The sequence below is a fragment of the Protobothrops mucrosquamatus genome, unplaced genomic scaffold (genome assembly GCF_001527695.2).
Source record: "Protobothrops mucrosquamatus isolate PMUCROS unplaced genomic scaffold, P.Mucros_1.0 scaffold_61, whole genome shotgun sequence".
Classification (NCBI taxonomy): domain Eukaryota; kingdom Metazoa; phylum Chordata; class Lepidosauria; order Squamata; family Viperidae; genus Protobothrops; species Protobothrops mucrosquamatus.
In genome coordinates this window covers 57710-85209 of record NW_015386137.1, presented here as the reverse complement: position 1 = coordinate 85209, position 27500 = coordinate 57710, and the positions used below count along the sequence as shown (strand labels likewise).

The window sequence follows — 27500 nt, the reverse complement described above, 5'->3', positions numbered from 1 at the left end:
CAGCCAGGGTTGGTGCACTGGGCAAAGCATACGCAGGTGAAACGCTGAGACGGGTTAGCTTGGAGATGCTGTTAATCGTCATACAGCCCAGGGAAACGGGGTTATCTGGAAGAGAAAAGAACCTGGTTCACACAATACGCTACGCCCAAACCTTAAATCTCAACACTGTAAAAGAGATCTCTGGGCTTTATTTCACTGCTAAATGGGCTGCATTTTCTCAAAAATAAAATGAGGAGACCACGAATTGAACCCACAGAAGCAGAACTACCAATTGCGTAGTAAACTATGATGGACCCCTCCCCCCAAAGGTACTTATGACCCAGTTCTGAAGTTATAAAGGGCCAATCACCAGGAGACGGTGAGTTCGAGTCCTACCTTAAGCATGAAATCTGGATGGGTGATGTGGGGCCTCCTGCTGTCATGGGAAATGTATTTGCATCTATGGTGGTTTGCAGTGTCCTACAGTCACATGACCACAATTTATGCTGTTTTTGCAAAAAAACACAAATAAATGGCACTTACTTCTGGTTTTCTGCAAAAATACCCCTCAGCAAACAATGGGTTTGCTTAACAAAGTACTCATCATGTTCCCTGTTTTGCGGCAGTCGTTAAGCGCATCACCACGGATGTGAGTTGCTAAGCAACTGTGGACTCGATTAACGACCATGGCGATTTGCTTAATGGCTGAAGCAACAAAAATGTCGCAGGCAGGTCAGTCCTCGACTTACGACCAGGAAATGAGGCCAAAACCTCCGTTGCTAAGCGAGACATTTGTGAAGTGAGTCTTGTCCCATTTTACGACCTTCCTTGCCACCGTCGTTAAGCGAATCGCTGCAGCTGTCAAGTTAGCAGCACCGTCGTTAAGCGAATCGCTGCAGCTGTCAAGTTAGCAGCACCGTCGTTAAGCGAATCTGGCTTCCCCGTTGATGTTGCTTGTCGGAAGGTCGCGAAAGGGGATCGCGTGACCCAGGGAGACACGGCAACCGTCGTACGTACGAACCAGCTGGCAAGCGTCTGAATTTTGATCATGTAGCCCTGGGGATGCTGCAACGGTTGTAAGTGTGAAACACGGTCACAAGTCGCTTTTTTTCAGCGTTGTTGCAATTTCCAATGGTTACTAAACGAATGGTTGTAAGTTGAGGACTATCTGTAATCGGGTCTGTCACATGACGGCTTGCTTTAGAACTGTCACGGCTGACGGCCATAGCGAGCAGACTCCATTACAGTCGTAATTCAAGGAGTAGCTATAATCCTGCCCACTCTGGAGTCAGAAACATCCTTCCTTGAATTAGAAACCCCAAATCAAAGGGCTGATAGGGACCTTTGGAGGTCTTCTAGTCCAACCCACTGCCCAAGCAGGAGTTGTTCTTCCATCCTGGACAATGGACCGTTCAATCTTTTCTTGAAAACCTCCAGCGATCCATCTAAGACAGGAGTAGGCAACCTCGGCGCTTTTATGACTCGTGGACTTCAACTCCCAGAATTCCTGAGCCAGCCATGCTGAGGGGAAAGGGAGAGGTTTCCAAGCTGAGCCATGTTGACTCAGGAATTCTGGGAGTTGAAGTCCACGAGTCATAAAAGAGCCAAGGTTGCCTACCCCTGGCCTAGGAGGCTAACCACTTAGAACAGGAGGACTTAGGACAGGGGTAGGCAACCTTGGCTCTTTTATGACTCGTGGACTTCAACTCCCAGAATTCCTGAGCCAGCCATGCTGAGGGGAAAGGGAGAGTTTCCAAACTGAGCCGTGCTCAGGGATTCTGGGAGTTGAAGTCCACGAGTCATAAAAGAGCCGAGGTTGCCCACCCCTGATCTAGGATAGGTGAATAACCAGGGATCAAGAAGGGGCCGGATAGCCTTACCATCAAACTTGACGCTCCAGGTCATTTGGAAACCGTCCGTCATGAGGTAAAAATTTTTCAGATCTTCTGGTAGGAAACAGGCGTTTTTCTGCAAGCAAAAACGACCGTGGGGACGAGAACAGAAAGCTTGTCAGGATTAAGAAGTGGGATGTGTTGCATCAGAAATAGAGCTGGAAGGGACCTTGGAGGTCTTCTAGTCCAACCCCCTGCTCAAGCAGGAGATCCTATACCATTTCAGACAACTGGCTGTCCAGTCTCTTCTTAAAACCTCCATTAATGAACCACCCATGACTTCCGGAGGCAAATCGTTCCATTCATTAGTTGTTCTTACTGTTAGGAAGTTTCTCCTCAATTCCAGGTTTCTTCTCTCCTGAATTAGTTTCCATCCCTTGTTTCTTGTTTTGCCTTCTGGTGCTTTGGAAAACAGGTTACAGGAATTGTGTATGTCTAGTCTAGTGAAAAGAAGGACAAGGGGGTGACATGAAGGACAAGGCAGTGTTCCAGTATTTGAGGGGCTGCCACAAAGAAGAGGGGGGTCAAGCCATTCTCCAAAGCACCTGAAGGCAGGACAAGAAGCAACGGATGGAAACTAATCAAGGAGAGAAGCAACCTAGAACTAAGGAGAAATTTCCCAACTGTGAGAACAATTAATCAGTGGAACGACTTGCCTCCAGAAATTGTAGGCATTTTGAAGAAGATATTTGGACAGCCATTGGTTCAGAATGATACGCTTGAGCAGGAGGTATAATAATAATAATAATAATAATAATAATAATAATAATAATAATAATAATAATAATAATAATAATAATAATAATAATAATAATAAAGTTGGAAGGGACCTTGGAGGTCTTCTAGTCCAACCCCCTGCCCAGGCAGGAAACCCTATACCATTTCAGACAAATGGCTGTCCAGTCTCTTCTTAAAAACTTCCAGTGTTGGAGCATTCACCGCTTCTGGAGGCAGGTTGTTCCACTGGTTAATTGTTCTAACCGTCAGGAAGTTTCTCCTTAGTTCTAGGTTGCTTCTCTCCTTGGTTAGTTTCCATCCGTTGCTTCTTCTCCTGCCTTCAGGGGCTTTGGAAAATAGCTTGACTCCCTCTTCTTTGGGGCAGCCCCTGAGATATTGGAACACGGCTATCCTGTCCCCCCTCGTCCTTCTCTTCATTAAACTAGACATACCCAATTCCAGCAACCGTTCCTTACATGTTTTAGCCTTCAGTCCCCTAATCATCTTTGTTGCTCTTCTCTGTACTCTTTCTAGAGTCTCAACATCTTTTTTACATCGTGGTGACCAAAACTGGATGCAGTATTGTGTAGCCTTACCAAGGTTGGACTAGAAGATCTCCAAAGTCCCTTCCTACTCGGTTATTCTGCTTGGTTTGGCCCGGACATTCTTCAAAGTTTTGTCCCGAAATAGCCAAGGGAAGCATTTGCCGTGACTATTTTCTCCCCACTGACCCTCTGGCATTCTTAAAGACCTGAGCTGATGCCAACCCCCTTGGGATGGCCGCCCCTTCAGCTTAGCAGTCATCCAGCTCTCTTTGGCCGGGTGTAAGCTGTCTGGACAGTTGCCCGCTGTCCGTTCTCGGCTGGATTCTCCTGGCCACTCAGGTGACGTGTGCTTCCAATGCTCCTTTTGGAAAATCACAGGCTGCAGAGCAGGTAAGGAGGTGGAACTTTCCCCCAGTGTCGGTCAAATCACAAGAGTGAATTCATGCAGAATGAGTAATGAGTGGGCATGGGGTAATGTTGCTCAGAAGGAATGGTTCTGCCTGCTTGATTTCATTTTTAAATATCTTTTTTTTAAAAAAAGTTTTATTAGTTTTTATGGGGTTACGGGTAGAATAGGGTCAGGGTTGGGATTGGGGTCTAGGTTAGGGTTGGGGTCAAGGTTGGGGCTTCCCCAGGTAACATTTTCAATATTTAGCAAACAGCATACTGTCTGGGTACAGAGATTTAAACAACAATAATAGATATAGTAATAAGTGATAATAATAAATATGGTTAATTATCTTAGGCAATATTAGTTAATCACTCCATGTCATCCTTCTTGCTGGTATGTATTCAAAATTACATGTCACATTCCTTCCTCTCTGAACCGTTTTTCTAGCCAAAAATTATCCCATGTTCTAAAATACACTGAATTTTCTTTTTCTTTAATCTCTAAAGCAGGGGTGTCAAACTCAATTTCATTGAGGGCTGCATCAGCATTGCAGTTGCCCTCAGGGGGCCGGGTGTGTGCGGCCAGGGTGGGTGCGGCCTACTGGGTGGGCATGGATGGAGTGGGTGTGGCCTGCTGGGTGGGCGTGGTCAGCTCTACATCGTTCGCGTCAAGGCTGCCTGTGGGGGCCTGGGCAGGAGTGGGACGGATCTGAGGGTCTCTGGCAGAAGGAGGTGGGACCGGGGCAAGCGCCAAGGCATGGTCCACTGGAGGAGCCTCACTGTTCCTCTCAGGCCATGCCGGGGGGGGGGGCTGGATGGTGGTGCGGGCTGCCCGGAGCCCTGGGCAGCAGAGGTAAAATGCCCAGCGTGGCCCTTGAGCACCCGCAGCACCAAGCCCAGCCCCACTTCCTCAAGGCTGCTGCTCAAGGTTCTCCTGGTTCCTCGCTGTTTCCAGACGGCCTTGTGGAGCTAAGACTGAATGCGTTTCAGCATAGATGGCCACCACAAAATTGTACATTGGCTCCCGGCCGGCCTGGGCCAGGGCCAAGGCAGCGGGGGCCGTTCCATCACTGTTTCCAGGATGGCTTCGCGGGCCCCATGAAACCACGTCGCGGGCCGCATCCGGCCCCCGGGCCTTGTGTTTGACATGCCTGCTCTAAAGTCAGTCTATCCATTTCTGCGCACTCTAGAATTTTTTTTTAATTAATACGTGTGCTTCCAATTCTCCCTTTGGAAAATCACGGGCTGCAGAGCGGTCAAATCGCAAGAGTGAATTCATGCAGAATGAGCAATGTCGCTCAGAAGGAATGGTTCCGCCTGCTTCATTTCATTTTTAAATATCTTGACTGATAGGGGAGGTTTTACGGGGACCATCGCAAGCAGAGGACAGGCGATACTTTTCGAAGAGAAGACGGAGTCAAATCCCGACCTTTCCCCTCCCCCCAAATATAGGGTAAGTTTGGTTCACTGGCTAAGGCACCAGGCTACAAAGTGGGAGACCGCGAGTTCAAGTCTCGCCTTAGCTATGAAAAGCGGCTGGGTGACTTGTAAGAGTCAAACACCAGGAGGCGGGGTGTTCTAGTCCCGCCTTAGGGCGTGAAAGCCAGGGAGGTGAACTTTGGGCCAATCATCAGGAGATGGAGAGTTCTAATCCTGCCTTAGGCCTGAAAGCTGGCTGGGTGACTTTGGTCCAATCATCAGGACACTGTAAATTCTAGTCCTGCCTTAGGCCTAAAAGCCAATTGGGTGACTTTGGGCCAATGGCCAGGAAACTGAGAGTTCTAGTCCCAACTTAGACATGAAAATTGGCTGGGTGACTTTGGGCCAATCACCAGCAGATGAGTTCTAGTCCTGCCTCATCACCTCACAGGGTTGTTGTTGATGTAGTAAAGGTAAACAGGAAGGCGAGTTGATAAAAAGACTTCTTTTGCTTCTGAAGATGGGATTTTTTTGAAGCAAGTAAGAGATGGTGTTAAAGGTCATATTAAGAGGATTTATAATGTTTTATTAGAATTGGACTCAGAAACTGAATTAGTTAAAGATTGTATGATTAAGTGGGCTCAAAATATAGGAGAAACAATACCTATGGACACTTGGGAGTTGATCTGGGTGAGAAATGTGAAGTTCACACAAGCTCAAAATTTACGTGAAAATTTTTATAAGATGTTTTATAGATGGCACTTGGATCCTTCAACTATGTCTCGCATTTATTCGAATTATGAATCCAAGTGTTGGAGATGTGGTCATCCAGATGCAACTTTTTTTCATATGTGGTGGACTTGTAAGATTATTAAGGCTTTTTGGATACAATTATGGTGGAACCTACAGCAGATTTTCAAAAAAAGAATTATTTTTCTCCCACAGTTTTTTCTTTTAGGTATTGTGCAGAACTTAGATGTAAAAGAAACAAATCTGATGCTTTATTGTTTATCTGCTGCTAGATTGTTAATAGCCCAAAACTGGAAGAGCCCAATTCTGCCAACGATGGGAGATTGGAGATTGAAAGTTTCGTATCTTGCTGAAATGGCAAAGATTTCGGCTTATTTGAAGAACCATTCGAATGAACAATTTTTATCAATATGGGGAAGATGGATTGTTTATATTCAAAAGAAACATAAAGTGGTAGAATATAAGTTAGGTTTTTAGAATTTTGTAAGTTGGTTTATTTCTACTATCTTTTCTTGTAGATTAAGATATTTTGTAGAGTTAGAGATATTAGTATTTGTTTACTTTCATATGAATATTATTCTGGGATTAGGTTTGGGGAGTCCGGGGTGGGGGTGGGGGGTTATTGCCATTGTGTTTACTTATGATTGTTTTTTATGATTGAAAAAAATAAATAAAATTTCTTAAAAAAAAAAAAAAAAAGGTAAACAGGAAGAGGAAGTTGTGTTGGATATGTTTGCCTCATTTGCGAAAAAAAGATTAAAGGCGAGGCTGCTATGGAGTCGATCTGCCAAATGCTTTGCTCCCATCTGCTCAATTTTTAAGGAACAAATGAAATAGATTGGGTGCCATTCTCCCCCTCCCGAATACCTTCCCTTTCTCTACTACTGCTGCTGCTGCTGCTACTACTACTACTAAAGTTGGAAAGGACCTTGGAGGTCATCTAGTCCAACCCCCTGCTCAGGCAGGAAACCCTATACCATTTCAGACAAATGGCTGTCTTAAAAACTATTCTCTAACCAGCTAACAGCAGTAAGCAACCACCCAGAGTTGCTCTATGAAGGGAGATGAGCACTCTCTAAAAAGGCCATATAAAATAAAATGCAAATAAATTATAGCAGGCAGTCTATTAAAAGGAGCTATCCTACTTGCAGGATAGAAAAAAACCCACATTTTGGGGCGGTGAGCGAGCCAAAAAGAAAGCTTCAAACATTTGCAGGGGTGGGGTGGGGTTCCCGCAGAGGAGACGAAGCAGTTTATGAAGGCAGTCCTGGACTTACGACTGCCATTAAGCAAATCCCCATGGTGGTTGGTGAATTGTTAAGCAACTGTGGATTCAATTAAATAACCGCAGTGATTTGCTTAATGACTGCTGAAAAAAAAAAAAGTCATATACAGGTGGTCCTTGATTTACCACCACAGTTGGGCCCAAAATTCCATTGCTAAACAATAGAACTATTAAAGTGAATTTTGTCCCATTTTACGACCTTTCTTTGCCACAGTTGTTAAATGAATCGCTGCAGTTATTAAATCAGTAACACAGTTGTTAAGTGACTCTGGCTCCCTCTGAAGGTCGCAAAAGGGTATCGTATGATCCAGGGACACTGCGACCGTCATAAATATGAGTCAGTTGCCAAGCGGGTGAATTTTGATCATGTGACTGCGGGGATGCTGCAAGTATGAAAAATGGTCATAAGTCACTTTTTTCAGTGCCATTGTAAGTTTGAACGGTCACTAAATGACCTGCTGTAAGTCAAGGTATCTCTATAGGTATTCTATAAAAAGCTGACACTTCTACCAGGGACAAGAATGACCATCTGGTAGAGCTTCCTAGTCTGGGAGCAGTATACCACAAAATAAGTTCGACCAGCATCAAAGAAAAGGACAAGGATTCTCTTTCGTATCCTATTCGGATGTTTCCTGGAATACCTGATTGGCTGCTGCTTGGAAAACACGGATGAAATTTGGGGTTCGCAATTTTCCCACTGTTTTCCTTGTTCATTTGATCCTACCTACATGTGTGGCATTTATTTATGGCAGAACTGCTAGATGCTGTAACGGCTTTGTTCTTTATGCCATCCATCTTGTAAATTCGTAGGAATCTTGTTTTACCCGCCATGTGTATGTATACATTTGAACTAGACTGTGATGTTTCTCTGTGTCATACATGTGTGTGTATGTGGGTACATGCAAAATGGTTGGTTTTTTTTTGAGAGCTGAATGCAACGAAATTTCATTGTAATGTATGCTGATTAGTGTACATTTAAAATGACAATAAAGATTCTATTCTATTCTATTCATTCCATATTTTCTATTCTATTCTATTCTATTCATTCCATATTTTCTATTCTATTCTATTCTATTCTATTCTATTCATTCCATATTTTCTATTCTATTCTATTCTATTCTATTCTATTCTATTCTATTCTATTCTATTCTATTCATTCCATATTTTCTATTCTATTCTATTCTATTCTATTCTATTCATTCCATATTTTCTATTCTATTCTATTCTATTCTATTCTATTCATTCCATATATTCTATTCTATTCTATTCTATTCTATTCTATTCTATTCTATTCTATTCTATTCTATTCTATTCTTAAGATGGGCAATTGAATCCTTGATCAGAAGCCTCATCCATCCCTTTAAATCTCTTCCTCTCCAAGGGATTTCTTCACTTTTACTGCAGGTAGCTGGTCCAGGACAAACTAAGGGAAACTCTGACCTCTAGTGGCAAAAAGAGGGAAAGCTCCGACTCTAGCTGCAATTTATTTATCTGGATCCCACCTTTTATTATTTTTAAAAATAATTCAAAGTGGTGAAGATATCCAACACACATTCCTCTTCTTATTTCCACCATAGCAACAACCCTGTGAGGTGTGAGTCAAACTGTGAAGGGACTGGCCAAAGATCACCCAGTTGGCTTTCATAACTAAAAAGGGATTAGAACTCACTCTCTCCTGGTGATTGGCCCAAAATCACCCAGACGGCTTTCATGCCTAAGGTGGGACTAGAACTCTCAGTCTCCTGGTGATTGGCCCAAAGTCACCCAGCTGTCTTTCAGGGCTAAGGTGGGACTAGAACTCTCAGTCTCCTGGTGATTGGCCCAAAGTCACCCAGCTGCCTTTCAGGGCTAAGGTGGGACTAGAACTCTCAGTCTCCTGGTGATTGGCCCAAAGTCACCCAGCTGCCTTTCAGGGCCGTCTTTCAAGCCTAAGGTGGGACTAGAACTCTCAGTCTCCTGGTGATTGGCCCAAAGTCACCCAGCTGTCTTTCAGGGCTAAGGTGGGACTAGAACTCTCAGACTCCTGGTGATTGGCCCAAAGTCACCCAGCTGCCTTTCAGGGCTAAGGTGGGACTAGAACTCTCAGTCTCCTGGTGATTGGCCCAAAGTCACCCAGCTGTCTTTCAGGGCTAAGGTGGGACTAGAACTCTCAGACTCCTGGTGATTGGCCCAAAGTCACCCCGCTGGCCTTTATGCCTAAGGCAGGGTTAGAACTCACCATCTCCTGGTTTTTAGCCTGGTGCCCTAACCACTAGACACACAGACTCTCGAACCGTCTAAATGCAGATGGAGGCCGCATTACCTGTTCCCAGGAGATGATTGCATGGCGCTCGGCCGGTTCTTTTTCCAGAAAGATCACTTCCGTAACTCCTGGGGAGGTTTCTACAAGCACGGACAACACAAAAACCCCAGACGTTCAGTTGGCAAAGAACAGCAGAAAACATAAGAACTGGAAAAAAACAACCTGGGAAAAGGTTTCACGTTTTTTGAAAAATAAAACCCCTTAATTTATGTTTTTACTCTTGCAAATACATCGCAAGAAAAAACTTGGATGTGTTTTGAAGTATCTATGGCTATGCCTTTTCCAGGGATTCTGTTTGCCATTGGTCAGGCAATTCTCCCTACTGTTTTCGGCCCAACTCATCACACAGGATGACTGTTGGGGGGGGATTTTTTTTACTGATACGACCACCACTCCTGCAATGTGGGCCAGGCCGAGCAAGAGCTCCGGGTTCAAAGATCCCCAGAGACTCCCATGGCAGAGAGGGGACTGGAATATGGGCCACTCGCCTCAATCCAGGGCTTTAATCACTACATCGCAGTGCCCGTACCTTACAGTTCAGAGCCACATGTGGGACTGGTGGGAGATGTAGTCCGAACACAAATAGAGAGCATCTACATAATAATAATAATAATAATAATAATAATAATAATAATAATAATAATAATAATAATAATAATAATAATAATAATAATAATAATAATAATAATAGTCAATTGCAAAAGGCGGCCTTACTAGGAACTGCTTCCATCCTGCGACGATACCTGTAATAACATCAAACATCCACATCTGCCTATCCTAGGTCCTTGGTAAGGACTCGATAGGTAGACAAAAATGCCAAATCCAGTCTGAACATCTGGCTGACTGTGCGATGATCCATCATCATCATCATAATAATAATAAAGGTGGAAGGGACTTTGGAGGCCATTTAGTCCAACCCCCTGCTCAGACAGACAAATGGCTATCCAGTCTCTTTTTAAAAACTTCCAGTGTTGGAGCATTCACAGCTTCTGGAGGCAGGTTGTTCCACTGGTTAATTGTTCTTGCTGTCAGGAAGTTTCTCCTTAGTTCCAGGTTGCTTCTCTCCTTGATTGGCTTCCATCCGTTGCTTCTTGTCCTGCTTTCAGGCGCTCTGGAGAATAGCTTGACTCCCTCTTCTTTTTGGGCAGCCCCTCAAATATCAGAAAACTACTATCAGGTCCCCCCTCGTCCTTCTCTTCATTAAACTAGACATACCCAGTTCCAGCAACCATTCCTTATATGTTTTAGCCTCCAGTCCCCTAATCATCTTTGTTGCTCTTCTCTGTACTCTTTCTAGAGTCTCAACATCTTTTTTACATCATGGTGACCAAACTGGATGCAGTATTCCAAGTGTGGCCTTACCAAGGCATTGTAAAGTGGTATTAACCCTTCATGTGATCTTGATTCTATCCCTCTGTTAATGCAGCCTAGCACTGTGTTGGTTTTTTTGGCAGCTGCAGCACACAGCTGGCTCATATTTAAGGGATTGTCCACTAGGACTTAGGGAAGGCTGATAGAAATTATTAGGATTCATAAACAGGGGGAAACTCCATATCCTGATTAGAGGTACTCCTTGGCTTATGTCCACAATTGTGGCCAAGAATGCTCCTTGCTAAGCAAGGCGGATGTTGAGTGAGTTTTTTATGGCCTGATTTTATGACCGTTTTTGCCATAGTTTTTAAGCGAATCAAAGTGGTCATAAAGTGGATCTGGCTTCCTCCATTGACTTTGCTTGTTGGAAGCCAGCTGGGAAGGTTCGCAAATGGCGATCATGTGATCCCGGGACACTGCAACTGTCATAAATACATGCCTGAATTTTAATCTCTGATACAGTGACGGTCATATGTGTGAGGAGTAGTTGTTAAATCATTTTTTTCCCCAGTGCCGCTGCAACTTCGAACAGTCACTAAACGAATGCCTCCAATACAGGAGAGTTTTTGTAGCTCTGGGCTGAAATGAAGGGTACGTGTAGTCCTCAACTTACGACCCCCAATTGAGCCCAAAATTTAAGTTGCTAAATGAGAATTTTTTAAAAGTGAGTTTTGCCCCATTTTACAAATTTTCTCGCCACATGGGTGAAGTCAGGCATGTCAAACTCGTGACGTCGCATGACATATTGTGACTTTTTCCCCATTGCTGGCAATCGGGTGGGGGCGCGGTTTTGGCGTGACGCATCCGGCCTGTAGGCCGTCAGTTTAACGTGCCTGGGTTAAGTGAATTACTGCGGTTGTTAAGCGAGTCACACAGTTGTTAAGTTAATCCGGCTTCCCGCATTGATTTTGCTTGTCAGAAGGTCGCAAAAGCGGATCTCGTGACCCCCCCAGGACACTGCAACCGTCATAAATACGAGTCAGTTGCCAAAGGCCTGAACTTTAATCACGTGAGCAGGTTGACGCTGCAACGGTCGTTGTGAGAAACGGTCATAAGCCACATTTTTTCAGTGCCCTTGTAACTTCAAACGGTCACCAAGCGAACTCTCGTAAGTCGAGGACTACCTGCAAGTGGTGCTCTCTTGAGCTCGGTTGCTGAAAGGAACGGTCGTAAGTCGAGGATTACATGCACCGTATGAACACTTGGTGTTGGCTAACGTGGACTGAATTTTTAAAAAATAAAAACTTCCTGTGATCCAGAGGGACGGTGAGCTCCTCTTGGAAAACCACAGGTCTTTAAAATCCTTGGACCTGGATCCATGCCTTGAGCAGGGGGTGGACTGGATGACCTCAAGGGCTCCTTCCATCTTTAAGATTCCTACCTCCTGCTATGGCTTAAGGCAGTTTAGGCTTGCTGTGGGGTGTCCCCAAAAGAGCAGTCACTGCCGCTAGGTAAGCACAGCCGGCTACATTGTCTAACCGGGCCGCTTCAGCAAGCCACAGTTAAACAAGCCACAGTTTAACAGAATCTAGCGGATGCGATTTAGCAGAGCTTCCCCTTTTAAAATGGTGGGAAACTTTCTCTGGTGCAAAGGAAGGGGAAGAAAGATTTTCTCAGACCCGCAACATCTCAAATTAAAGCCAAAGCTATAAATAAAACAAAAAGATAAAAATAAAAACAAAAGACTAAAACAAGAACTAAAAAGAAAGTCAAAACTAAAAATAAAATAAAAAGTCAAAGTCAAAACTAAAAAATAAAATAGGTAAAAATATAATAAAAACAAAAAACATGCAAATAAAATAAAAAGATAAAAATAAATTAAAAATAAAACAAAAAGATAGAAATAAAATAAAACACAGAAATAAAAGTAAAATAAAAAATAAAAATAAAAATAAAAACAAGAGTAAAACCAAAACTAAAAACAATCAAAACTAAAAATAAAATAAAAAGTCAAAGCCAAAACTAAACATGAAATAAAATAGGTAAAAATAAAATAAAAACAAAAAACATACAAATAAATTAAAAATAAAACAAAAAGACAGAAATAAAATAAAAAAATAGAAAAAGTAAAATAAAAAAGTAAAAAGATAAAGTTAAAAACTAAAAATGAAAGAGAAAAATAAAATCAAATCAAAAAACAAAAGTAAAACAAAAAAAATAAAATAAAAATTAAATTAAAAAACGAGATACAAAGAATCAGATCTCCATTAGGACATCCCAGCTGGAATCTTCAGATCAGGAAGCCAGAACAAAACTTTTTTCCTCCCTTCTCTATGGATTCTCAACCTGACAGGTGAGGGTGGATGGGAGACCACCAGGAAATCCTCGGGCGGCAGGCAAGCCCAGGAAATTGGAAAGTAAAAATCCCAGCATCAGGAAAAGCAGTTTGAGCCAAGGCTGCGAGAGGCTGAAGCCGCCCATCGCCTCCCCGGGAAAGCGGAGCCTCGCTTGTAGCTGCCCGCGGAACTCCCTGACACTTGATGCTGGCGGAACCGCCTGGACCGTCTCCTTGGCAACGCGGAGGGGGCGGGACCCGGCTGCCACTCACCCAGGAGGCGGGTCACCCCGAGGGTGAGCTTCTCCAGGTAGGGCTTCATGCCGTGCAGACCCCGGTCTTCCATCTCCCCAGCCGCAAACGGGACGCAAAGCCACCCGGAGGAAGCTTCTTGTCCCGTCTCGCCACCCTTACCTCCGAGCCCCCCTCCCCCCGCGGTGCCTCACATCCGACCCGTTCGTTGACTCGCGACGCTTGACGGGAGCGGTAGTCCAACTCCAGCACCGATTCCTGGGAGAGAAGCAATGTTAAAACTACACCTCCCAGAAAGCCCTGCGCTGATTTTTTTTCCCCTTACCTTCTGCGGGTGACCACCATTGGCTGCTGGCGAGGCTCCGAGTTGCCGGGGCCGTATCTGGGCAAAGCTTGGCCCGGGCAGCCAATGAGGAGCGGGAATTGAGGGCTGGGGCGGGGTGGGGCGGAGGGACGCTGGGAGTGGCGGTTGTTTCAAGATGGCGGATGTGGCCGCGGGGCTGAAGCCGGAAGGAGCCGCTTACTGGAGCCGGGACCGTATCCTTTCTTCGGGGCGGCCGGTCGTGGGGTGAGGCGGTTGACAGAGGGACTGCGGCGTGCTTGGCCTGAGGGGAGACCGTGCGGGCTAGCGGTGACCTGAAAAACCATGACTAGGTAGCCTCTGATCATGTACAGAGCGCTGCCGCGGTTTTATGAATAGGCGCTCAAGGGGTTTTTCTCGCGTTTAGAGTTGTGTGGCCTTGTGGCCGGCGTTGGCCCGGAAAGATAAAGCAGCTGGTCGCTTTTGGGACTACAACTCCCATCCTCCGCAAGCTAGCGAGTCGTTCCGCCCAGCGGCCTTCCGCCAGGGAAGGACTCCAGTTCCCATCTTCCTTAGCCAGCTGCGTGACAGGTTGAGAGATGCAACCCAGTTTTGGCTCAATTTTGGTCATAAATTGAGGACTACCTGCATGTGCCGCCCATCTAATTAACCGAAGGGGCTAATTTGGGTGGCTTCATTGCTCCATAAAACTTACATAATGAATTGGGGGGGAGGAAGGGATCTCTGTCCCAAGAGATCCCTTGCAGGGCAACTGTATTGGGCAGCTTAGATCCCTATAAAGTAATACAGGTAGTCCTCAACTTACAACAGTTCATTTAGTGACCGTTCGAAGTTTCCCCGGCATTAATGATTTATGACTGTTTTTTTTCACACTCGGGACCGTTGTGGTGTCCCCAGGGTCACGTGATCAGAATTCGGATGCTTGGCAACTGGCTTGTGTTTATCACAGTTGCAGCGTCTCGGGGTCACGTGATTTCCCCTTTTGCGACCTGACAACGTCAGTGGGGAAGCCAGATTCACTTAGCAACCGTTGTACTAACTTTATTGCAATTCACTTAACAAATCTGGGAAGAAAGGTTGTAAAACGGCGCAAAACCCACTTAAATGTCTCGCTGAGCAACAGAAATTTTGAGCTCAATTGCAGTCGTAAGTCGAGGACTTCCTGTATGTAGTGCTGTGCTCAATGAAACTAACAACCACCAAACTGGCAATGGTGGGCTGCTGTTTCCCACTTTCAAACTATGCCAGAGAACTCAGTTAAAGACAGACTTAAGGTTTATTTAATGCACCAAACTATATAGTAAACTGAACAGCAAGGATAGCTATTCACGGGTTGAGTGAGTACATAAATATATATTAAGGACATGTACATGAAGTATACTTATTAAGCATACAAAGTGCATATTAAGTATATATATTAAAAGTATAAAGTATTAATATATGTACATAAAGTTATATGTACTATGTATGTACATCATCATCATCATAAAGTTGGAAGGGACCTTGGAGGTCATCAAGTTCAACCCCCTGCTCAGGCAGGAAAACCTATATCTTTTCGGACAAATGGCTGTCCAGTCTCTTCTTAAAAACTTCCAGTGTTGGAGCATTCACTGCTTCTGGAGGCAGATTGTTCCACTGGTTAATTGTTCTAACTGTCAGGAAATTTCTCTTTAGTTCTAGGTTGCTTCTCTCCTTGATGAGTTTCCATCCGTTGCTTCTTGTCCTGCCTTCAGGCGCTTTGGAGAATAGCTTGACTCCCTCTTCTTTGTGGCACCTCCTGAGATACTGGAACACTGCTATCATGTTCCCCCTCGTCCTTCTCTTCATTAAACTAGACATACCCAATTCCAGCAACCGTTCCTTATATGTTTTAGCCTCCAGTCCTCTAATCATCTTTGTTGCTCTTCTCTGCACTCTTTCCAGAATCTCAACATCTTTTTTACATTGTGGTGACCAAAACTGGATGCGGTATTCCAAGTGTGGCCTTACCAAGGCATTGTAAAGTGGTATTAATACTTCATGTGATCTTGATTCTATCCCTCTGTTAGAATAAAGTAATATGTACATAAAGTAATATGTACTGGACTAGAAGACCTCCAAGGTCCCTTCCAGTTCTATTCTATTTTAATATTTGAAAGCTCTGTAATATGTGATAACTGGAGATGAACATTATATAGGTAGTCCTTGACTTACAACTGTTCCTTTAGTGACTGTTCAAAGTTACAACGGCACTGAAAAAAGTGACTTATGACTGTTTTTCACACTTGCAACCGTTGCAGTATCCCCGTGGTCACATGATAAAAATTCAGGTGCTTAGCAAACTGACTCACACTTATGACGGTTGCAGTATCCCTGGGTCATGTGATCCCCTTTTGCGACCTGCAAGCAAAGTCAATGGGGGAAGCCAGATTCATTTAGCAACCGTGTTACTAACTTACCAACTGCAATGATTCACTTAACAAACGTGGCAAGAAAAGTTGTAAAATGGGGCAAAACTTACTTAACAAATGTCTTGCTTAGCAATATAAATTTTGGGTTCAATATATATATATATAGGACTACCTATATATATTTATTAAATAAATAGATGTATTCCTGTTTTCCCCAATCCCTTGCTTGAAGGAGTTTTGGAAATCTGCATTTTTGATGGAGAATCCCCCCCCCCCCGTGAAATCATGTAAATTCATTAAATGAATGAAATATATGTGTTCCCATCTCCCACAATCCACTCCTTGAAAAGTTTTGGAAGTCTCTGTTTTTAATGGAGAGTTCCTCCACTGCCTTTCTCCTTTCGGCGTTATGCCCCTGCTGGCTAGAATTTGACCCAGAAGAGGACTTTGGAGTTGGGGTTTAATTACGATTCACTACGGTCATTTGGACAATTGGGCTGCAAATCTGTTGGGATTTTCATTGTTTCTTTTACCTGATTAAGCTTAGAATTGACTGATAAAATACTTATTGAAAAGCTTTTATGATAAGGATAAATCAGTGTTTTTCACTTTAAAGATGTGTGTGTGAATTTCAACCCAGGGAATGGAATTCCACGTATCTTTAAATTGCCAAGTTTGAAAAAAACCGGGGTGGATGGTTTCCTTTTTTTGCTTTTTCTTTTCTTGGTAGGTGTAGTTAGATTTCTACAGCTTTTCTCTTCGTATCTGATTTTATTTATTTATTTTGTTTACTACTACTACTACGACTATTACTAATAAAATTGGAAGGGACCTTGGAGGTCATCTAGTCCAACCCCTTGCTCAGGCATGAAACCCTATACCATTTCAGACAAATGGCTGTCTAGTCTCTTCTTAAAAACTTCCAGTGTTGGAGCATTCACCGCTTCTGGAGGCAGGTTGTTCCACTGGTGAATTGTTCTAACTGTCAGGAAGTTTCTCCTTAGTTCCAGGTTGCTTCTCTCCTTGATTAGTTTCCACCCATTGCTTCTTGTCCTGCCTTCAGGCGCCTTGGAGAATAGCTTGACTCCCTCTTCTTTGTGGCAGCCCCTGAGATATTGGAAGACTGCTATCATGTCCCCCCTCGTCCTTCTCTTCATTAAACTAGACATACGCAATTCCAGCAACCGTTCTTCATATGTTTTAGCCTCCAGTCTAAAACATATTGCTAAAACATATTACTATTGCTCAGACTCTGTGCACTTTGCCTCAAGCTGCTTGCCCTGAAGAGGAATAGTATAGGTCAGACATGTCAAACTCGTGACATCATGTGATGTCGCACAACGTATCGGGACGGTTTTGTCTTTTTTGGCAATGGGGTGGGCGCGTCTTCCAGATGACACGTCCGGCCCGCGGGCTGGCAGTTTGTCACCCCTGCTATAGGTAGTTTTTAACTTACAACAATCTGCTTAGTGACCGTTCAAAGTTACAAAGGTGCTGAAAAATGTGACTTATTTTTTTTTCATAATTACAACCTTTGCAGCATTCCTGTGGTCACCTGATCAAAATTCAGGCACTTGGCAACTGGTTTGTATTTACGACGGTCGCTGTGTCCTGGGGTCAGGTGATTTCCCCTTTTGCGACCTTCCGGCAGGCAAAGTCAATGGGGAAGCCAGATTCACTTAACAACAGGGTTACTAACTAATCAGCTGCAGTGATTTTAACAACTGGGGCCAGAAAAATGGTAAAATGGACCAAAACCCATTTAACAAAATGCCTCACTTAACATACATTTTGGGCTCCGTTGTGGTTGTAAGTCAAGGACTAGCTGTATAAAGAAATTATATGTAAAAAGTCTTCTGTGATTTGATGGCATCCTACTCCCAGTAGGATTGCACAATTGAGGCCAAATTCCTGAAACTTAGTGTGGGTACGGTTTCTTGTTATTTTGAGGCACACGAATTTGGTAACATAAACCCTAATGCGGGTTAAATATAGCTTAAAAAAAATAAAAGACCTCAGAAGACATAAATGAGAAAAATTCCCACCTGCTTCTGAGTGTTTTATGTGAGCATTACCCACTAAAGGTTTACTCATCTTTCGTCTGTATTAACAGGCTGTTGTAATACACCCGTTATCCGAAAACCGATTTTAATTTTTTGGAAATCCTTGTTTAAGCGCACAAACTGACTGGAAGGACGTAAAATGCGGCAAAATTCACTTAACCACTGTCCTGTTTCGCAGTGGAAATTTTGGGAGCTCCGTTGTGGGTTTAAGTCGATATACTATCTGTATACAAGTCGTCCTCAAGTTATGACTGTAATGGAGACAGTCAAAAATCGGGTCACCCACGTGACTGACTCAGTGTTATGGTCCATTTCGCAGCTGTTGTTGTTCATCAAATGGTACAGTTAAGAGAACCGGCGGTTCAAAATGATCTGGTTTTGCTGAAAACCGGAAGTCAATGCTGGCTTTTGACAAAACGGTTGTAAAACACAGCAGTGTGACTGCGAGATGCTGCAAAGGGCCAGGCCTGGTTGCCAAGGCCCCGGCATGTGGTCATGGGCTTGTGGGGGCCCTGACCATCAAAACTTCAAATCCAGTTGTAAGTACCCGTGTTTCCCCGAAAACAAGACCGGGTCTTATATGACAAGAAGCAACGGGTGGAAACTGATCAAGGAGAGAAGCAACCTAGAACTAAGGAGAAACTTCCTGACAGTTAGAACAATTAACCAGTGGAACAACCTGACTCCAGAAGCGGTGAATGCTCCAACACTGGAAGTTTTTAAGAAGAGACTGGACAGCCATTTGTCTGAAATGGTGTAGGGTTTCCTGCCTGAGCAGGGGGTTGGACTAGATGACCTCCAAGGTCCCTTCCAACTTTATTATCATCATCATCATCATCATCATTATTATTATTATTATGGCTTATTTTCCACTTAGGCCTAATTTTGGGGAAAATACGGTATTAAACGTGTCCGTTTGGCTGACAATCTTAACTGGGGCTTATTTTTGGAGTAAGGCTTCTATTACGAGCGCCCTGAAAAAAAAATCACGCTAGGGCTTATTTTCTAGTTGGGTCTTATTTGGGGGGAAACAGAGGTACTCCCAGGAGTGTCCTTTGTAACTTTGAATGCCACTAAGTGAATGCCACTCTGTAGTACCAGTTGATGCGAGAGGATGAACTTGGTGAGGATTCAACTAGCTGATCTCAAAAAGACTCAGGAAAATTAGTCCTTTGGTAAGAAACCTAAAGAGTTGCTGGAGTTGTAGGCTGGACTACAAACTCCAGAAAAGAAAGACACCTCCTCCAATTCTAGTGCTAGCACGTACTAGAACAGGGGTAGGCAGCCTTGGCTCTTTTATGACTCGTGGACTTCAACTCCCAGAATTCCTGAGCCAGCATGGCTCAGCTTGGAAACCTCTCCCTTTCCCCTCAGCATGGCTGGCTCAGGAATTCTGGGAGTTGAAGTCCACGAGTCCTAAAAGAGCCAAGGTTGCCTACCCCTGTCCTAAGTCCTCCTGTTCTAAGCGGTAAGCCTCTTAGACTAGGGGTAGGCTCTTTTATGACTCGTGGACTTCAACTCCCAGAATTCCTGAGCCAGCATGGTTCAGCTTGGAAACCTCTCCCTTTCCCCTCAGCGTGGCTGGCTCAGGAATTCTGGGAGTTGAAGTCCACGAGTCATAAAAGAGCCAAGGTTGCCTATCCCTGACCTAGAAGGACTTATCTCAAAATCTGTGCAGGCTTGAATTAGTACAGTTAGTTCTTGCTTTACGACCACAATTGGAACCCAACATTTCTGTTGCTAAGTGAGACATTTGTTAAGTGGGCTTTGCCCCATTTGACGGCCTTCCTTGCCATAGCGGTTAAGCGAGGGATCACGTGACCCCAGGGCACCTACAACCGTCGTAAGTACATGCCAGTTTGCCAAGTCCCCAAACTTTGATCACGTGACCCTGGGGACGCTGCCACGGTCGTAAGTGGGAAAACTGGTCATAAGCCGCTTTTTTTCAATGCTCTTGTAACTTCAAACAGTGGCTCAGCGCACTGTTGCCAGTCGAACACTCTCTGTATTCACAGATAAACATTCCAGAAAGTTGGTGGAAAAACCCTCGCTGAAGACCGTAGGCAAACCCTTTGTTTGTGTGTGGCGGCCACACTAGCTGCACAACTGAGCCTTGGAAATTACTAGAAGTTGGGGTTAAGTTGAAGGAAACTCTTTTTTTTGGGGGGGGGGGGGTGAAAACTTTTTATTAATTTTTCAAATAACCCCCCCCAAGTCTTAATACAAATATGGTATACATTAATAGAAAAATCATATTAAATACAGACATAAAAATTTCAGAGCAGCTCGGCAGCCCCCCCCTGCATCCACCCTCTCTTTCACCCTTCCTACCTACTTCCCTCCTCCCCTCCTGTCCTCCTGCCTACACCTGTCTCCTCTCTTTCAACCACCCCACACATCCCACCTCCTTCCTTTCCTCATCCTTCGGATGCAGTTTGGGGGTACCGACCGAGCACCTCCTTTTCATAAAACTTTACATTATTTCTCTACAACATTTTAATACACCAACTTTTACATATCTCTACCCTCCTTCATCCCCCCCCCCGGATTTCCCGGAACTGAATACAGGGTTAAGCACATATCATCCCAAGTCTAATTAAAGCTACCCAACCATAGTACAATCAGGGCTTTTTTTCAGCCGGAACGCGGCGGAACCGCGTTCCGGCACCTTTTTCCGGGCCGGCCGCACCGGAAATAGCCCCTCCCAAATTTTACTTGCATCCTGTTCTCTAAAGGGGCGGTCCTAGGGTTTGATGAGGGCGTGGCCAGGTTTGAGTTCCGCCACCTTTTCTCCGAGAAAAAAAGCCCTGAGTACAATCAAATATAAACATCCTTTAACTCTAAAAACAAATAAACAAATATCAACTTAACATAACCATAAACATAGATATAAAAGATATACAATAACTATATAATGCAGTGGTTCTCAACCAGTGGGTCGGGACCCCATTTGGGGTCGATCGACCATTTCACGGGGGTCACCAAGCAAGGCTGTCCGCCATTTTTTTTGTCCGCCATTTTTTCCCCTTTTCCGGCGGGTGCCTTACCTCCTTGGGCTGGGCCAGCTGGTGGTCGGCCTGCTCCGTCTCTGCCGCTTGCCAGCTACGCCTCGGCCAGCGCAGGGGGCGGAACCACGCATGCGCGGCGCTCTTGGGCAGGGAAAGTCCTCGACTTACGACCGGTTTAGTCCTCGACTTACAACCGGTTTAGTCCTCGACTTACAACCGGTTGGGGTCGCGGCATTAAAAAGGTTGAGAACCACTGATATAATGAGTAATAATATAATTACATAAATTACAATAAATAATTAAAAATAATATAAAATCTACTCAAAGGCTATATAATATTTATTCAGCTCATACTTTCTCTGAATATAATCTATCCATCTTCAAGTTGAAGGAAACTCTTGACTTGGTGCTCTTGCGGACTTTTAGGGCTGGGTGAAGGTGGGCGCGGGGAACACGGTTTGAAATGTCCTCTTTCTTAAGTCACCTGGGTTGCCATGGTCACACCTGCCCAGCGCGCAGCGTACTGTTTGCCCACACGTATTGTTTGGTGTTTACCCAGAAAGGAGAAGTGGATGAGAAATAAGGGAACAAGCTTTTGATTGAACAAGCTTTTGAAACGAGGTTTCTGGAACTGAAATCTAAAAGCCCACCCTGCTTTTCCTGCCTTTTCAGAAGATTTTTTTAACTGGTCTGATTCTGTCAAGAGTTCACGAAGGGAGGCTGAGTCAGCTAGCTCTGCAAGGTAACCAGGTTTGTTCCTGGAAGTTCATATGTCTAGTTTAATGAAGAGAAGGACGAGGGGGAACATGATAGCAGTGTTCCAATATTTGAGGGGCTGCCCCAAAGAAGAGGGAGTCAAGCTATTCTCCAAAGCACCTGAAGGCAGGACAAGAAGCAACGGATGGAAACTAACCAAGAAGAGAAGCAACCTAGAACTAAGGAGAAACTTCCTGACAGTGAGAGCAATTAACCAGTGGAACAACCTGCCTCCAGAAGCGGTGAATGCTCCAACACTGGAAGTCTTTAAGAAGAGACTGGACAGCCATTTGTCCGAAATGGTATAGGGTTTCCTGCCTGAGCAGGGGGTTGGATTAGATGACCTCCAAGGTCCCTTCCAACTTTGTTATTATTGTTGTTGTTGTTGGACTTGAATGAGAGCACTAAGATGGTACTGAACCCATTTTCTCTGAAAATGCACTCTCAAATAGCTGGGAGAATTTATATGTATGCATGCGCAGCAATTATTTATATTCCGCCTTTATTGTTTTTACAAATAACTCCCAAGTCGCCAGCACAGCTAATACTCCTTCCTCTTGTTTTCCCCACAACAGCATCAACCCTGTGAGGTGGGTTGGGCTGAGAGAGAGAGAGACACTGGCCCAAGGTCACCCAGTTGGCTTTCATGACCAAAGCGGGACTAGAACTCACCATCTCCTGGTGATTGGCCCAAAGTCAGCTAGCCAGCTTTGATGCTTAAGGCAGAACTCGTTGTCTCCTGGAAATGGGCCGGTGGTTTATTATTTGATTGTCTGAGTTGTTAGTTCCTTGATTGGGGCGTTGTTTACTGCTTGATTGCTAATCTAGTACAGTATTAATCTCTGCTTATCTGGATGTTGATTGCTGGCAGGGGGGTTATGTTTCCCTTTTTAGCCTTTTTTAAAATATATTTTTATTATCATTTCTATATTGAACAGCGTGTTGTCTAGGTGTACAAGTATTAAGATATAATAACCGTCACATCCATGATAATCTCATCAAGATACAATCATATGCTAAGAAATAGCAATCGGAATATCAAAAATAGTATTGCCCACATTAACATTAGTGATATAATAATCAAATTATTTACTAACCCATTATAAGTCTTGTTTACATGATCCACATATTCTCCTATTTCCAACTTTCTAACCTCTGTTTTTTGTCCACTAACCATTGGTAAAATAAATCCCATGTCATATAATATTCCATTTCTCCTTTTTCTTTAATTTTCAACGTTAACCTATCCATTTCTGCACATTCCAGTAGTTTTGATTGCCTGTTTTGGATGTTACGCAGGCCTTGCTTCTCTCTATGTGCCTGTCGATGGCTCATTTGTCTGAGCGGCACACGTCCACTGGAAAGAACGCTCCCACTGACCCTGGGGGTTCCTCCTCCCTTCTGGCACGGATGATGTTACCTAGTTTGGTCATGAGACGTCTCTAAGGAAACACCCAAGTTCAGAGAGCACCAAGGACCCCCCAGTTCAACCCTGAACTGCAAATATTCTTTTCTATGCATCTTTGTCTTTCTCTGGAGTAGAGAATCTAGCGTTGGGCCTCTCTGTGGTCCTCCTCCCCAGATTTCCTTCCTGAATAGTCAAACCCCAGACATAGAAGAGATTGAACCCCCCCCCTCACTATTCATAGAGTTTCAAAATCCTTCCCTCATTGGAAAGCCTCACAAAGTCCCTTTTTATAATCAGAGCTCAGAGAAGGAAGCAAAGCGCCCCAGCCTGTAATAACAGACAACGGTTTAATTCAGGTTTGGCTCTTTGAAACAGAGTCCACAGCAAGGAACGTCTGCTTCAGTCCGCTTAGGATTGGTTGGCCGTAGGGTGGAAGGAAGCTTTCCCTGACCTGCATTTTAAACCTTCAGGTTCTAGAACAAAGGCTGTCCTTGCTTTCCTTGAATGATAGCACAGTTTCCGATGAAGACCGGCAACCCGTGTACGTCCCAGGTATGTTGCGTGCATGGCTACTGCACAAGTTTGGACAGGGATGGGCTGGGAATCTGGTCCAAATCCAATTGGTGTGCAGATTGCAAGCGCTCACTGTATAGTTCTCAACTATTTTGGTTGCAAGTGGTGACAATTGTTAGGCAAGAGTGCTTCGTTTACCGTCCCCTGCAGTCCCCGATGTGGTCGTTAAGCGGAGCATGGAATGCCTCAGGGGTGGGGGAAGTCGCCCTGGACCCCCAAGTCCTCCTGCACCCCTTGAGCCATCCTGTGCTCTGCTACCCACCTCTCAGGGGCACTTCAGATCTTTCCTCCCCTGCATTCCCTTTCTTTCTTTTCTCCTCCCTTCTCCCTCTCCCTTCATCTTTCTTGTCTCCTGTCCTTCAGTCCCGTTCCCATCCCACCTCTGCCCTGTCCATCCCAGTCCATCCCACCCCTGTCCTGTCCATCCCAGTCAATTCCAGTTCATCTGTCCCATCCCATCCCTGTCCATCCCAATTCATCCCATCCCTGTCCTGTCCATCCCAGTTCATCCCATCCGTGTCCTGTCCATCCCAGTCAATTCCAGTTCATCCGTCCCATCCCATCTCTGTCCATCCTAATTCATCCACTCCTGTCCATCCCAGTCAATTCCAGTTCATCTGTCCCATCCCATCCCTGTCCATCCCAATTCATCCCATCCCTGTCCTGTCCATCCCAGTCAATTCCAGTTCATCCGTCCCATCCCATCCCTGTCCATCCAAGTTCATCCTATCCCTGTCCTGTCCATCCCAGTCAATTCCAGTTCATCTGTCCCATCCCATCCCTGTCCACCCCAGTTCATCCCATCCCTGTCCTGTCCATCCCAGTCAATTCCAGTTCATCCGTCCCATCCCATCCCTGTCCACCCCAGTTCATCCCATCCCTGTCCTGTCCATCCCAGTCAATTCCAGTTCATCCGTCCCATCCCATCCCTGTCCATCCAAGTTCATCCCATCCCTGTCCTGTCCATCCCAGTCCATCCCAGTTCATCCCATCCCTATCCTGTCCATCCCAGTCCATCCATCTCATCCCTGTCCTGTCCATCCCAGTCAATTCCAGTTCATCCATCCCTGTCCTGTCCATCCCAGTTCATCCCTCCCATCCCTGTCTTGTCCAGTCCATTCCAGTCCATCTGATCCCACCTCACCTCACCCCTCCCTTCTCCTGGTATGTGGCTTGCTTGGAAAGATTCCAGACAATTTCCAATTTTAAAAATAGCAGAAGGAAAGATAGTAGCTAAACCCAACATTAGCACATAACATTGTGACGTTGATTAAACAACTCTTGAGGTGAGTAATTAAAAATTATGTGAGCTTGGTCCATAAATTAATCGAACTTACCTTTATGAAGAGAAGTATTGAAAAGCGCCAGGTGCGATAACAATCAAAAGCCAATAAATCTTTAACAAATAAATTTTACAGTGTTGCCTTTATGGGAATCTTGAAAAGCCTAAATGTGTGATAAATCGGTTTGTGTGGTTGTGTGTGTGAGTGAGAGAAAGAGAGAGAGAGAGAGAAGAGAGAGAGAGAAGGGAAAATGAGAGTAGGAAAAACAGTGAAACATGAAATGAGAGAGAGAAGCAGGGAAAGCAAAAAAGAAAGGAAAAAGAGAGAAGTAGGAAAAACAAATGGAAAAAGAGAGAAACAGGAAATGAGAGAGAAGCAGGGAAAGCAAAAGAGGAAGAACAGAAAATGAGAGAGAAGTAGGAAAAACAAACGGAAAAAGAGAGAAACAGGAAATGAGAGAATCAGGGAAAGCAAAAGAGAGAAAGAAAAATAGAAAATAGCGAGAAATAGGAAAAACAAACGGAAAATGAGAAAGAGAGAACAAAACAGGAAATAGAAGCAGGGAAAGTAAGAGAGAGAGAAACGGAAAGCAAAAGAGAAAAAAATGGAAAATGACAGAGAAGTAAGAAAAAGAGAAACGGAAAATGAGAGAGAGAGAAACAAAATGAGAGACAGAAGCAGGGAAGGCAAAAGAGAAAGAAAAAAAGAAAAAAGAGAAGTAGGAAAAAGAGAAACGGAAAACGAGAGAGAGAGAGAAACAAAATGAGAGACAGAAGCAGGGAAGACAAAAGAGAGAAAGAGAAAAAAAGAAAAAAGAGAAGTAGGAAAAACAGAAAGAGAGGGAGAGAGATGAGAGGAGATGAGATATATGAGATTTCCGGTGAACGTTTTATTGTTTTTGTAGTTCCTCCTTTTCACTGGAAAAGTTGAGGGAGACGCCTCGTAAGAACAACTGGAAAACTTCCTGGTCTTCTTCTTCGTTCAATCTGCAGGAGTTTCTGACGAGAGGAATCTGAGACCCAGGCAACTGCGGAAAGGGCAGAAGACCGCAGCGAAGGCCAGAGCAACTGTGGATTCGAATCCTGCCCCAATGGAGGTCCTGAAAAGGATTGGAGAAGAAGCTGGGCAGCAGGTGGGTTGGGCTTTTTCTGTTAGAGCAGCAGCAGGAGGACACCGCGGCTCACGTTTGCCCCCGTGGTGGGCTTGTGCAGCTAGCCACTCAACATTAGCGGGAGTCGGGTGGCGTATTTGAAGGACCAGCCGTCTCCAATTCTGAACGACTTGCCTCCAGAAGTGGCGGGTGCTCCATCCTTGGAGGTTTTTAAGAAGAGATGGTCTGAAATGGGATAGGGGTTTCCTGCTCGAGCAGGGGGTTGGACTAGAAGACCTCAAAGGTCCCTTCCAACCCTAGTATTCTGTTATACACAAACCTTTATGGCAGTGGTGGTGAACCTATGGCATGCGTGCCAAAGGCGGCACTCAGAGCCCTCTCTGTTGGCACACGCGCCACCGCCACCAGCAGCAGGTGCATCAGGCCACCACTGCTGCCTGGAGCAGGAGCCTCGCCCAGCACAGTGAAGCGACCGACTAGCAAGCTTGAGTAGAGGTGGTAGAGCAGAGGTCACCAACCATTAGGAGGGGGAAGCATTTTACATGCATGCATGCATGTACGGGGCCGCGAGCACAAACGTGCTGCAAATGGGGCGGGGCTAGTGCCTGCGTGATACTCACTATCCCTGCTCCGTTCTTGCATGGTGCAGCGCCTTGTATCTGCACCCCACGGCACGTCTGGTTTTTGCGCCTTGCAGCATGGTGGCCCATCTTTGTGCCCCCAGTTTTTGCGTGCCAGAGGCGGCGTTCAGAGGCGCCACCCTTCCCCCCCCATGAGGGCACCACAATGCTGATGTGGCCCTGGCACTTTGTGATAAATAAGTGGGTTTGGGGTTGCGGTTTGGGCACTCGGTCTCTAAAAGGTTCGCCATCACTGCTTTATGGCCTTTAGATCTGTCAGGACAAGCATGCTTCGAGTCCTGTCTGTTAATGGAGTCCCATTGGAGTCAGGGCAGGAAGAGTGTCCCCCTTTTTGGAAGACCACTCCCCCAGCTATTAGATTGACCCCAATCCTACAGGGGTGTTGTGATTCCGTGCCAGCCTGTGTTCCCAACAGCTGAGTCTGAGGAATCTGAGGAGGAGGTGGAGGAGGCCTTTGAGGGGCCTTCAGGGTCAGAGGGAGGCTCTGATGAATTACAGGACTCACGGCTTGATGAAGAGCCTGGCCCCGCCAGTCGTGTTTCTGATGAAGCTCAGCTGTGTGAGGAGCATGAGTCAGATTCGGAAGGCTCACACCTGGATGTGCTAATTGATGCTCGCAGGCGTCGTCAATTAGCAAGAGAAAAACAACAGCAGTCTATGCGACAACTCCAAAGTAAACGGAGAAGGCAATGAGAGGCAACACCCTGGGATTGCTGTATAAAAAGGGGAGGTGTGGGCGGTGCTGGTTGCTGAAGGCAACCGTTTGCA

The 27500-nt window shown here is 45.0% G+C and overlaps 2 protein-coding genes across 2 annotated transcripts in view; one reads left to right on the top strand and one right to left on the bottom strand.

The window, feature by feature from the left end:
• The window catches only part of TPGS2 (tubulin polyglutamylase complex subunit 2), a 20849-nt gene extending 7578 nt beyond the window's left edge, over positions 1 to 13271 (bottom strand). Inside the window, exons 1-4 of the mRNA XM_029283432.1 lie at positions 13199 to 13271; positions 9280 to 9359; positions 1860 to 1947; positions 1 to 105 (exon numbers count right to left, since the gene is read on the bottom strand). The exon at positions 1 to 105 is cut by the window's left edge and continues 27 nt beyond it. Of these exons, the coding sequence (XP_029139265.1) occupies positions 1 to 105; positions 1860 to 1947; positions 9280 to 9359; positions 13199 to 13271 (346 nt within the window). The remainder of the gene's footprint in view (positions 106 to 1859; positions 1948 to 9279; positions 9360 to 13198) is intronic.
• A 385-nt stretch (positions 13272 to 13656) lies between these two features.
• The window catches only part of LOC107284380 (protein hinderin-like), a gene marked incomplete at its 3' end in the record, with an annotated part of 29732 nt that continues 15888 nt past the window's right edge, over positions 13657 to 27500 (top strand). Inside the window, exon 1 of the mRNA XM_015812428.1 lies at positions 13657 to 13714. Within this exon, the coding sequence (XP_015667914.1) occupies positions 13657 to 13714 (58 nt within the window). The remainder of the gene's footprint in view (positions 13715 to 27500) is intronic.